The sequence below is a fragment of the Cyprinus carpio genome, chromosome B6 (assembly GCF_018340385.1).
Source record: "Cyprinus carpio isolate SPL01 chromosome B6, ASM1834038v1, whole genome shotgun sequence".
Lineage (NCBI taxonomy): Eukaryota > Metazoa > Chordata > Actinopteri > Cypriniformes > Cyprinidae > Cyprinus > Cyprinus carpio.
In genome coordinates this window covers 19,220,624-19,235,085 of record NC_056602.1, presented here as the reverse complement: position 1 = coordinate 19,235,085, position 14,462 = coordinate 19,220,624, and the positions used below count along the sequence as shown (strand labels likewise).

The window sequence follows — 14,462 nt, the reverse complement described above, 5'->3', positions numbered from 1 at the left end:
TGAGTACATTTTCAGCTAATTTACATTTTTGGAGAGAACGTTTAAATTGAGTAGCCTACTTAAAATAAGGTAATTTGTAATTTGTATTGAGGTAATTTGTAAGATGCTCAAGAATAGAAATCCATTCCGAAATAAAATCTACAGTACATGCTCGTTCTTTTTACAGTGTTGCAGAATAGAATACTCTAGAATAAATACTGTAGGTACAAATGACCACAGACAGACTGCAAATGTTATTAAACCTCTTTAGCACACAGATGTGATGCCCTCGGCTCATCTGGTTTCTTCCAAGGGCTATAGCCCAGATGGAATAATTAAATCTTCCACCCCTTCAGATCAGTGCTCCCTGAACACAGTTTAAGACAGCGAGAACATCTGCTGGCCTGGGGCAAAGTCCTCCCTGGAGGCATTACAAATAGATTTACGAGTCACACATGCCTCAAATCTGTATTACCTTGAGAGAATGAGGGGAACCATTCAGGTGGGAGCTCAGGTTAATTACAGTCTTTTCTCTTTGTTTAAGAATTCCAGTATTCAAATCTTGCATGATCAAAAGAAAATATGAAGTGCAGCAACAAACTCAAATATCAGTGCATTTTCTCCCTGTTTTTAATAAGAATTTTACACTCGTTTTTCTGAATATGGAAATATAAAACATTAAAAATTGGATATTCTTTCCAGATGAATGATCATAGGTCGACATTTATATTAAGAAACTGTGTTAATTTGTTAGGATGTTGCATGCATATTTATTTGACTGGTGACAGAGACAGAGAAAAAGAACACCTAGAGTTACTTCTAATATACAAAGGCAATGCTAAATGAATTATTGTATGAGATATTTATTATTGGTTTATCCATTCATTCATTCTCCAAGCTGAAGTTCATGAAATTAAAAGCTGCTTTAAGATTGATATTGATCTGTAATTGTAGTTAATGATAGGCCTGAACAAAAACTAATCTGATTTCAGTTTGCCTAATAAGTAGGATTTATATTTTCTGCTGAATAGCTATCATTATTCACTTAATCCTCAAAATTTGGAGAAAATGTGTGTGTGTGTAATGTTTAAAATCAACTTACAGGTTTGTGTATTTATTTGTTTATTTATTTATTTTTATTTCTTAAGGATATCTATTTTGACACCATTATTGGTGATGTTTGAGAATAAAATGTGTAATAATTGGATATTTTTGCTTTGAACGTACAGTTACTCATTGTTGAGCTATTAATTGCCATGATCGCTACTGTGAGGGAGTGAGGAGACGAGGAGTAAACTTCCAACGAACAGACTTTATTAGACATCGAAGGCACACACGCACGCACACGCACAGCAGTGGGAATAGACATACAAGACAGCACGCAGTAATCAGGAAACACAGGGCTTAAATACACATGGAAGGTAATCTGGGAAAACTGAAACCAATAGAGTAATAAATAAAAAAAACATGGAAACTAATGAGGGAACACCTGGAATCAATAAACAATCGAACATGAGGGAAAACTGGGTCATGGAAAGCATGTGGGGGAGGAAAACACAAAACACGGAACCCAGGACTGACATTATGGTTAAGTAGATAATTAAATTAATATAAATGGCCAAATTAAATTCATGGAAATACCCATTAGTATCAATATGAAAATCAGACTAAGATATTCTGCAATTTTATATAAAACAAAATGTAATGTATACTGTATATCATGACCAAAACCTGACATTTTCTGATAACATCATACAGTATGTACTACTTAAAATAAGAATCAACTCAGTATTACACAGTTTCAGTATTAAACTACAAGTGTACTTTAAGCATTTTGTGAATGATAGCCAATACTTTCAAAGGTTTTCAAAACAGTAATGCCAGGAATCATCACAGGCCAGGTCTTTACCAACAATAAGCTGATGCAGGTAGATTCCCAGTCAAAATCCCCACTCATTGAGTCTCAGGGCTTATTCACAGCACTTCAGGATCATTAGAGCTGACAGCAACCTCGAGCGAGAGATTTGCACATCTCTGTGAGAGTGTGTTGTTTTTTCCCCTGTACTGCCAGGAAACTAGTTGTATAACAAGCAAGCAGAATATTATTGGCCTTCATTCAAGGTTCTGGGTGATCATAATTTCCATCAATGGCTATTTTCAAAATCTGAGTGTATAGATTTCTTTCGTATAAAATTTCACTTAGCATTTACTTCAAAAACATTAAGCACTGTCATCAAAAGTAGTATAATAAATGATGAGAGGGATAGACATACTGTAATGTAATTATTGGAACTTTTTAACTGTTTTGTTTTCAAGGAGTTCCAAAGAGCTTTGTGTCTGATTTGAGCTGAGGATTAAAGGACTGAAGATCCCTTTTACACTTTTCCAAAAGAATGCTCTAATTTTAATGATTACATTAATAATACATGATTGATATATCATTATACATGAGAATTTACATTACATTTTTAAGTTTGAAGGAGTATCAGAATATCCTAAGCAACTTACATTGCATTTAAAAAGTACATTTTGTCAGTTGCCTGGGAATTGAACCCTTGACCTTGACTCTCTCTCTATATATATATATACACACACACACACGCACACACACACACAGTATATGCGTTATGGTCAACATGTTGAGCTTTTGGAATATTTAAAGAAGCGTTCACCTTTCAAATGAAAAGGGAAAAAAAAAACACAATTTACCTAAAATGAATACATAAAATATAATCATAAAATCTCATTCCAAAACTATAAAAGTATCTCAATGAGTGTAAAATAACACTTATATTCCCTTGCTCACTTTAATTCATCTCCATTTTGGTATATTATAACAACATTGCATTAACCTCTTAAAATTATGAGCAATGTCTTGCCGTCTTTAGAATGTCTAAAGATAGCAAAACATTGCTCATCATTTTAACCAGAGGTATGCAATATTCTCATCATATTTTACCACTGTTCTGTATATAAACATAGGTGCATCATGAACAGGAAGAATTTGTGTGTAAATTGTTTGTAAAATCATTGTTCTGTAATTATCACGTAAAATTCAGTGCAACATTTGACATCAGTGCAAATTTATGAAGGATTTACATAACTTGTGTTTCATAGACAGACCCACTGAAGCTATAGTGTGTTTGTTTTGCCTATTAAAGACCATTTATATGTACTGTAGCATTTACAGGGATTTGTTTACTGTAATGAAAAATATTACTTTAAGAAATGAAAAGTAAAATGTCATTTAAAATAGAATATGATCGTGGATGATGGAAAATTACAAACTAGGACTAAAATTATGCAACATTCCAGAAAACAAGTATCCTTTGTTCAAGCATGAATCGTTCTTATCATGAAAATTCTGTCATTTGGAGGACACCGAAGTCATGGTCTGAAAAAGAAAGCTTACAAATGTGGAAAAGTTGGTTACAGCTGCCAGTATGTCCTACTTTACCAATGTCTTTCTTTAACTCTTATCATGTTAAAACAAATATGATGGTGCTTTCCATCCTGGGATCCTGAAATAGTTTCAGAATCAAACAGCAATATTCATAATGTGATGAATGTACTTTGATCATTGTGTCGTGTGAAGACTTCATTAACATTAAAAAATGTTAGCAGTGCCCTGAGGTAAGACTTCCTCTGGATTGCACCTTCTCTATTTTCCGTTCTCATGGTGCAGCAGTGGGACGCCCACTATCATCTCTATGAAGAGACCCAGCAAAAGGGTTTCATCCTGCTGGGACATCTCTGGTGGTATAATTACCCTTATGCGAGGCTTATTATCTATACAAAGGAAAAAGAAGCTGTCAACAACAAGCTTATTTTCCTCTCTGCATGTCTTCCACATCTCTGAGAAATTGCTTCCAGGCAGTGGGGTGAAAGTGAATGACATCTATCCGAGCAGACACAGACATCTCAAGGCCAGCTGATGCGGAAGATCCCTTGTCCTCATACAACCAGATTTTTGGTCTTTTATATCCTGAGTGTCATGTTGGGTGAGAGAAAGACCTTCGTGTCTGCTGACATCATAAGTTATTGATCTGAGGTGGGATTCCCTCAGGTACTATATCTTTCTGGGATATTAAACCTAATCAAATGTTCCTCGTTCTGTGCACAGATGGAACAAGTTAGGTACGGCTGTCCTGATTTGACATTTGGATCAATGAAGCGAGATGTTTGACTTCATTGGACTTACGATGAAAGGCATAAACATAAAATACTTTAAGTAGGGATGCACCAAATTTTCGGCAGCCTAAAATGGCATTTTTGGTTTTCAGCCGAAAGACAAAAATATCCGAAAATACAAGCTGATAATATAGGCTACATATAATAATATATATGGCATGGCGCACCACCTGGCAGTGTTCAGGGTGCAGGTTTCACTCTCCTCGTCACTGCGTCGCTCTATGAATGTGCGTTACATAGAAGTTGCTTGAAGTCCATTGTTTGTGATGATTTGGGGTGCAATGTCATCTGCTGGTGTTGGTCCATTGTGTTTTTTGGAAACCAAAGTCACTGCACCCGTTTACCAAGAAATTTTGGAGCACTTCATGCTTTCTTCTGCTGACCAGCTTTTTGAAGATGCTGATTTCATTTTCCAGCAGGATTTGGAACTTGCCCACACTGCCAAAAGCACCAAAAGTTGGTTAAATGACCATGGTGTTGGTGTGCTTGACTGGCCAGCAAACTTACCAGACCTTAACCCCATAGAGAATCTATGGGGTATTGTCAAGAGGAAAATGAGAAACAAGAGACCAAAAACTGAAGATGAGCTGAAGGCCACTGTCAAAAAAAAAACCTGGGCTTCCATACCACCTCAGCAGTGACACATACTGATCACCTCCATGCCACGCCGAATTGAGGCAGTAATTAAAGCAAAAGGAGCCCCTACCAAGTATTGAGTACATGTTCAGTAAATGAACATACTTTCCAGATGGCCAACAATTCATTAAAAAGTTTTTTTTTTTTTTTTTTTTATTGTTCTTATGAAGTACTTCAGTCTGTGTGCATTGAATTTATTTAATACACAAGTTTCACAATTTGAATTTAATTGCTGAAATAAATGAACTTTCCCACAACATTCTAATTTATTGAGATGCACCTGTATGTGTGTATGTATATATATATATATATATATATATATATATATATATATATATATATATATATATATATATATATATATATATATATCATGCCTTTAGCTAACAACTGCTAGTTTAATAATATATTAAAATGAATGAATGAATGACTGAATGAATGTATGAATGCATGAATTAATGATATTTCATGATATCATACAGTAAGGTACATTGGCTTACACTGCTAGTTTAATCAGTAAGTTTACCCACATTTAGAGTAACAAACATTACAATGCCCAAAGAAAAGCCTATGTATTTTGAGAACATTTGCGAGTATGTTCAGTGAGGTTAATGCTGGAGGCAGTGATAAAAAAAATTTGATTCACAGATAATACTGGAAATTACTTTAAGACATTATTGTTGTTTGTTGTGTAAGTTCAAAACTCATCTTTATATTACATATAAATATATATAAATATATATATATATAGAGAGAGAGAGAGAGAGAGAGAGAGAGAGAATCTTAAATTGAACCTCTTCATGTTGCCATAGTTTTTACTCAAGCACTCATTTGAAACTGTATAAATAAATAAATAAATTCCTGTGATTTTGGCAAAATGAGACAGAATTTAATGAATATGCAAATCCAAGTTGGCATACGTATTGTCGCGTATTGCTTGCATTTATTTATTTACAATATGAAAGCCTTCAGTGCAGGTTACAGGTTAAGAAAACTGTGAAAGACACGATCAGTGACCACCAAGATCATCCACAAGAAAATACTTTTCTGGTAAGTCACGAACTGTGCTTCTCCTGACATTTGACCAGCAGCCCTGCAAAGATTCAGAGCTGCGGATGTTGTTTTTATTTATGCTTTTGAAATAATCATATTTCTGGAACAGTGTGTCAGCAGTGTAAAAGAACATTAAAATGACCTGAATTTGGGGACTTACAATAACCACACTTGTGAACATCACCATCACTGTGGACTTTCCTGCCTTTTCACTTACACATGAATGCATAGTACATGAGTGGAGAGTGAACTGGATCGCGATTGGCCGAGAGGAGAGATGATGCTCTGCTTCCTGCTCTATATAAACTGCCTGTTCCCTCACTGCAGACACACTGCTGATAAATTTCACCTAGAGATCACACTGCGCAATGGATATTTATTTCCCTTCTGGCTTTCCAATGTGTAGAGGAATAACAGGGCTCTCAAACAATTGCCTAGAAAGGTACGATCCTTATATCAACCTTTTAAGGGTTTTATGTGCTTTTTATGTTTTAAACAAATCATCTGAAGGCTTAAACGTAAACCTTTACTTTTTTATATAACATCAGTAGGGGCTTTTAATCTTATAAGAACTGTGTATATTTCAAAAGTGTACATATGTTGTGTATTAAATAAATGCTTTTCTAACATCAGGGCCAAAAGATTAAAAGCATGTGTGGGTGGATTTCTGCAGAGACAAGACTTGAGCAGCCTATGTAAATATAGAAAACCTAGGTAAGTACATTATTGAACACACTGGCTTTTGCTTATTTCATAACATGTTTCTTTTTGCATGATAAAGCTTGTTTAGTTCTATACGGTTTCTTCTCTGACTGGCTTACATCTTTGCAGGTTGACCTTGGAGGAATGTCTGATGTGGAAACAGTCTCTTGAGAAGCTTCTGTCCAGCAAACGTAAGTCCACACTGAAAAAAATAAATAAAAAATAGGACTCAGAAATTGCTAATAATTTCACAAATAAGTACAAAGAATTAACAAGTAATATAGTGTGAAATTTTGAAGCAGAAACACTCAATAGTTTTTTCTTGTAAATTGTACTCCAATAATCTTTGATAATCAACTTTGAAATATAAATATATTTTTTCATTGTGTAATAAAGATGACCCCATTTTATGTTTAAAAACGTTATGAGGAAAAGCTAATTATTAAAACTAAATAATGAATATGAAAAATTCTAAAATCAAGTAAAAATCAGCCTCAGTAATGACGTACATTAAAAAAACTGACTGAATTAGTTTTCTTATAAAACATACTCCAATAAGTTTTATTTGCAACTTTTTTAGAGTGTATGATAATACAAATCCATGAGACCATGGTTTACATTTAGATGCTAAAAAATAGGACTGCAGTGCACAGATGTGTCTGTCCTGCTGTCTGATCTGTGTGGGGGGCTTTAATCTGATGAGATACGTTACACAACTAATCCCTTCTCTAACCCCATTTTTCTCTCTCTATCAGATGGACTATATGCCTTCAGAGCTTTCCTAAAATCTGAGTTTAGTGAAGAAAACATTGCTTTCTACCTGGCCTGTGAAGACTACAAAAGTACAAAGTCTGCAGCTAAGATGCCATCCAAAGCCAAGAGGATCTACGAGGAGTTTATCGGAAGTGAAGCTCCTAGAGAGGTAAATATGCATAATAAATCACCATATCCTGTGGTACTGTTCCTAAATTAAAGATGTTTGAACTCACTTCCTGTTTGGTTCCAGGTTAACATCGATTATGAGACCCGAGACATTACTCAAGACAACTTGAAAAGCCCTACGGCATCCTGCTTCGATATGGCCCAGTACCGCATCTATATTCTCATGGAAAAGGACTGTTACCCACGATTCCTGCGCTCCGCTGCCTACCGCAATCTAGTCAACCAGCTCACAGTGAAGAGCGCTAAGGCAAGAAGCAAAAAGGCCATTGTGGCAAGACCACCAATTGAAATTGAAGAACCAAAATGAAAAATGTAGGTGCATTTTGGTTCTGCAAAAGATGGAGCTTGGGCAAGAAATGGAAGGGACCGGTGCAGACCCTAAAAAGGCTGCTTGAGGCGGTCGGTGTGCCATGAAGAGATGAAGAGAACCGCATAACGGAATCAGAGTGACTGCATTCCCAGATCCCCTTAATAGTGTCCATGAGAGGGAACAGCAGAGATGCATCTGTGCACCTGTACACCTGTACTCAACACAAAGGAGATACAGACTTTACTGAAGTACGCATGGGCGTAAAAGCACATAGCATACTTTCAAAAAGAAAATTATGTGTTTTGTAAAGTTTATAAAATGGAGAAAAGTGTTTGCATATTTAATGCATTTATTTATTTTATTTAGCATTTTTTAAAATAAATAACCCCTTACAAAAAGTATTGTGATGGTACCATGGTAAAGTGGTGGTATTTTATTTTTAAAAAATAAATGAATACATAAAATAATATTAGCAAAATCATCATGAATAAGAATGGTTGTAAAATAGAACAATTAAAAAAAGACACTGACAATCTGTCTGGACTGCTATAAGGCTAAAGAATGTTAAAAGTTGGTGTACTAGTATTTATTTTTTTTTATAAGGGATTTTAACTCAATTTTAAATTAAAGTGAATACAATTTTTCATTAAAGTGATAATGTGCTTTCAATATGTTGTGTGTGTGTGTTTTTTTTTTTTTTTACTTACAGGTCAAACTGAAAGAAAAAAGCAGATATAGTATTTATACATATTAGATATTATAACATTATAATTTTCATATTTTTATTAAATTATTAGTAAAAGTTTTAGTTTAGTAAAATATGAGCCAACCAGCTAAAATAAAAAGGCCTCTTTTTTACCTTTTTTTTTTGTTTGTTAATTTTTCTTTTCTTTCTTCTTTTTTTAGGTTTTAGTTTAAATTTTATTTTAGTTACTTTCTTAATAACCCTGGACTGTTCCTATTTTTATTTAATGTGAACAGAATAAAAATATAAAGCCCAGATTTATCACAGATGCTGCACTATGAGGTAAACAGGCTTGTTATGCACATGACTGGCCAGACCGAGCTTGTGTTTCATATTTAACCATCAATGCCCACAAGCAACGAACAGCTTCAAGTGTAGGTTTACACAGTTGCCAAGGCAACGGTTTGGACCCAGTTGCCAAAGCTGTCCACATGATTCTCTCAGCTCAGGATTAAGCCACATCATTCCTGCTGACAGTAATGAGAAAGTTCATCACCCAGTTCGAAAATCAAATACTGGAGTTCAGAAAGAGGAAATACATTTGATAACGTCTTCGCACGAGCAGCCATAAAGATTTGTTAGCTTTTGTATTCGTTTACACATGTAATGACATAAAGGGCCGTTGTTTGGTTTGTAAATCATGTCATTGGTTGCTTTCACATTAGACTGTGCATTAAACTATATTGCACCGCCCGCACAATAATCACATGAATATTCTCATTAATCCACAAAGGCAATCAGAATTTGTCCACAGAATATGATTCTACAATGAAACACTGGCAATGGCTGAATATTTTCATTTCATCAGCCAAATGGGGGCTAGAAGATGGTCCAAGCGATATACAGCATATAGTCAACACAACATTAGAAGCGAGTATCTCATGCTTCTTGTCAGATGAAGGTCCTGTTGATTAAAGAGGGGCTACATGTACTTGAGTGTAGTGCTCTGGTAGTAATTTGATCTCAGACTTTGATTATAAAAAGATTAATGGGCTAAAATGTTATGCAACAGTGGGGTTCATTCCACAAATAAATAAATAAATAAATAAACATGGAAATCAATTTCAACATGGTAGCCATAATAAATAAATCACCTCATCATTATTTTGATTTATTATTTAAAAAATTATTTTATTTTTAATTTATTAAACATATTTTGTATCAGGGTTATTTTCATTAACTAAAACTATGTACAAACACTTTATTGCTCATTACTGGAATTCAAATTAACATGAACTAATATTAAATAAGATATAATTTTAAAAATTCTACTTATTTTATTTCAGCTAGCTGCCAAGGAAATTTCTCATTTTTGTTTAGTTTAAAATAACTAAAAATAAAAACTAAAACGTGATAAAATTGGTTTAGACAAATTAAAAAAAAACTTACTAAAACTTAGGTATTTAGGAATTAAAATGAAAACAAACAAATTTAATCTAATCAAATAAAAAAATGAACAAAAACTAGAGTATAGTGTGTAAATTATATTAAAATGACTATGTGTGTTTATGTATTGCTTTGGGTAAAAGTATCTGCCAAATGAGAAAAGTAAATACACACACACATACACACACACACACACACACACACACACACACACACACACACACACATATTTTTAATTGTTTTAGTTTTAGAATATATACTGTATATAGGCCTATGTATATGTGTGTGTGGGGTAATATATATATATATATATATATAGTTTTTACTAAATTATAATATATTATTTTTATTTATGTATGTGTATTATTGTGTATAAATAATGAGATATATATATATATATATATATATATATATATATATATATATATATATATAGATATATATATATATAAACTAAAATAAATAAAACATCTTATATTATAATGAATATAAGTGAACTTATCAGAAATTTGCATTGGATATTTATATTATTATGATTGCTAGACAAGCCTGTAAAAATAACACATTTCATGGCTGAAACCGTTCACTTTGATCTTGAAGTTAACGCCAAATGCATAAATGTAAATGCATACATGAGGTTAATGCATTCAGGTATGGTGATTTCCTCCTTTGACTTTTACAGCTGCAGTTCATCATATCTGTCCTTTATAAGAATTGCTGAAGGTGTGACAGTCCGATCTACAAACGTAAGAGCCGAGAATTCATTCTGAATGACTGTATGCCTGTGTATTTAATTCAATCCATAAACCTACCACCTTGTTCGTCAGAAGTGAGAGCCAGCGTTAGCAAGTCCATTCACAGACTTACAGTGCATCAGACCTCAAAGCAAATTTTATCATGTTTGCTGGCCCACGTCTTCAGAAATCTTCAATAAAACAGTGCGCATGATGAGTCAGACAGTAGCATCAAGGTCAGTTCATGCATCCCCCACAAGCATCACATATACAGCCTGATGCAGCGACGCCTCAATGCTAGGCCCTCATGAAGACTACAGAGAACACTGACACACTAGCAGCAGCTAGTGACAATATATTTCACCCTTTTCCCACATATTTATCAATAAATGCACTGCATGTCAATATGACACACGCTAAAGTTAGCACTTGGCTTAAATATATCCATTTGTATTTATTTGCACTTACAGGAAGTAGAGGAATTTGAAGCCGCTTTATTTCCTGTTTGTAATTATTTATGAAACATTGCCTCCTAGTGGGAGATCAGCATCAAGACACCAACATAATTTTTGTGTCAATTCCTGCTAATTATGTTTTAGATAAAATACATAATTATGTTTAAAGCAACATATACTGTATGAAACAGAGCATCACATTAGTAGTAGCAGTAGTATGTATGATTGTATTAGTGCTATTAAAAGTGTAACATTTATTTTATTTATTTTATTATTAAGGCTCTTGAGGTTTTTTTTTTTTTTTTTTTTTTTTTTTTGGTGCAATAACTTACCACTGCATAAATACACAAGTTTAGATAAATTATGTTTGAAATACACAGATATATTTGAAATCTACAAAAATCACATTATACTATTATTATTATTATTATTATTAATTAGTGCTCTTAAAAGTGTGAAATATAATACTTATATTATAGTTTATTGTATTATTAATATTTTAATCTATCGATTGATCTATCTATCTATCTATCTATCTATCTATCTATCTACCTACCTTTATTTATTTATTTATTTATTTGTTTGTTCTTGCACTTTCATTAAAGTTATAGTTATATACGTATAATAACACAAATACACTTTTTTCAACCTTCTTGTGTTTCTTGTGATCTTGTGTTTTGAAACAATGATTATGTGGATTGAAATATATATATATATACAATTTTGATAATTGATCATTTTGTGGATTTTTGCAGTATTTTGAAAATGTACACCTTTAATGTGAAAACAGTACCAAAGTGTGGGGGAAAGCATGAAATATAAGATACTTATACACTGCAAAAAAATAAAGATTAAAAAAAATAATAAAAAAAAATAAGAAAAAAGAAGAAAAAAGGCCACAATGTACTGTACTAATATGAAGGAATTGTCCATATTGATTTATACAGGTGTTTTACCTGCATTTTGAATTTTACACCTTACTGTGTTATAATTAATAGAAATATCCATAAAATTAATAAATAATATCCTGGCAGAAAAGAACCAATACAGTTTCCTTATTTTATGCAAAGGGTGTAAGCACAGATTTCGGCGTCCTGGTCACTTTCTCCTTTTATTTAAGGTGACATTTATTTTGCAAGTCTTTGGTAGCATCTTATTCTAATGAATTTCCAATCGTTTTTTTTTTTTTTTTTTTTTTTTTTTTTTATGTGTGTCAGCAGATGGCAGCATCTTCAAAAGAAAGACCACGGTATCACAGCACGATAGTAATTTCAAAACAATTAGGGGGCACTCATGAGCCAACATGCCATGAACACAAACTGCTGTAAGCATATTCAAAAGCTGCTGAAGATCTACAACCCTTTATTGATATTTGATCAGAATTTTTCTCTTTTGTTGTTCTTTTTTTAACTTTACTTGTTTCTGCTTCATAATCGCATCTGAAATATAAACTGACAGCATGAAAGAATTGATTGAACATGCCTATGACACTCACTATGAATCGTGTCAAAGGAATGCAGGCACTCTTTTGATACATCCTCAGATGACCCTTTGAGAGCAGGATATAGAGGGACACTGTGAACACACGCTGAGAAACACATTCCCTTGGTGCTGATAAAAATGAGAAGCTATTCCAGTAAGATCTTGTATATCAGGCACTGTTCGTCCCATCATGACACTTGTGTTTATGGCAGAGACGTTCAGCCACTGGATCTGAATCATTTGTTCCTTCTATCCTGTCTGCATCATCAAAAATATTCAGGCTGCTTGAGAATAAACTGAGCATTTTATGGCAGGCTAACTGTAAACTCTATATTTATTACCAGTTCACTTTTTGAATTCATTCACAGTTAATTTATATTGTAATCAAACTAATATTTAAGGGTCATCCCTCTGTTGCTTTGCACTCCAAGCGTGGGAAAAGGCTCGTTGCTGTTCCCCTGTGAAAAGGAAAAACTGTTCTGTCCACTGACCTTGTTCCTCGGGGCTTTGGAGCTTCTGTCTCCTGTGAATTGGAGCTTTCACAGTCAGCCCTGTGCATTAACTGCCATTTCTCATTTCTGCTGTGTCATCATTGGGTCCTCACTGTTGTCATGGGAATTTTAAATATTTAAAAATATATATATATTTTTTGATATGTAAAAATATACATTTGTGAACTTCTAAACCAGGTTATGTATTTTATTTGGGCTGGGATTTCTTTATTTCCAAAAATAGCTCAGCATGGGTATTCCCTCTTTACCCTGCTGGACTTCCCAGCATGGGACAGTGCTGTCCTGATGCCCCAAACAGGCCTTTTGGTCCACCAGCACTAAAAAGCATATGGAAATTCATCCTGATCAGCAGGATTTTCATAGTGACGGCAGGGAGAATTAAATTGAATATTACTTCTGTACCCATCCACAACTTTGTGTAATAACTGATTTCATACTGCGCTTGGAAATTGTACCCAAAAGTGGAAAAAAGGCCTAAAATGTGAAACAGTATACAGATTTATTCAAGATGTTGGTAGTCTTTCAAACCCTAAGGGGTGCAGTACTGTCTCCAATACTGAATGCAACTTAAATAATGTCATTCTAAGCTGCCATTTTCACCCTTAAGCATAGCACGTAGTATTTATTACCTCACCTTTGTTCTTACCTGAAAAAAACACTCAGATGACCACACAGTACAACACACAACACACCATATTTGAACTGAAAGAGCATGCCGATCTGTTCATCAGAGCTGATCCAGAAACTTTTGACAACAAGGAATGTTCAACCTGTTTTGGCCTCAGGCAGCATAATTGAGAACACATGCTGTTTGAAAAACAACGGCTTAAAAGACATGCCTGATCATTATAATGCTAGCATGAAACACTTGAGTGTTTTCAAGTGGAGCTGTACGAGCAGCGGGTGAAATCTCACGTATGCGGGAGAAATCACATCTTAGACTCATCATTAGGCTTTAGACTGCATGATTATAATTGAAAAAAAAAGTCATCAAAGCATAGTATTTCTCTAGCATTAACAACTGTAGCTTTGTCATTTAAAGGAATAGTTCACCCAAAATTAAACTGATGGAAGTTTACTCTCAGGCCATACAAGATGTAGATGAGTTTGTTTCTTCATCAAATAAAATTTGGAGAAGTTTAGCATTACATCACTTGCTCACCAATGGATCCTCTGTAGTGAATGGGTGCCGTCAGAATGAGAGTCCAAAAAGCTGATATAAATTCACAAAACATACGCACTTCAAACCATTGCTTCCAGCTAAAATAAGTCCTTTATCCATAAGATTACTTCCTTCAATGAAACAGTTGTTTTCTTTTTTTTTTTTTTTTTTTT

At 33.8% G+C, this 14,462-nt stretch overlaps 1 protein-coding gene across 1 annotated transcript; it reads left to right on the top strand.

The window, feature by feature from the left end:
- The first annotated feature begins 6,186 nt into the window (after positions 1-6,186).
- On the top strand, positions 6,187-8,482 carry LOC109058064 (regulator of G-protein signaling 5-like). Its single transcript, XM_019075283.2, has 5 exons — positions 6,187-6,301; positions 6,493-6,573; positions 6,691-6,752; positions 7,317-7,483; positions 7,568-8,482. Exons 1-5 carry the CDS (start codon positions 6,228-6,230, stop codon positions 7,808-7,810), a joined length of 627 nt encoding a protein of 208 aa, XP_018930828.1. The 5' UTR covers positions 6,187-6,227; the 3' UTR covers positions 7,811-8,482.
- Positions 8,483-14,462: the final 5,980 nt, after the last annotated feature.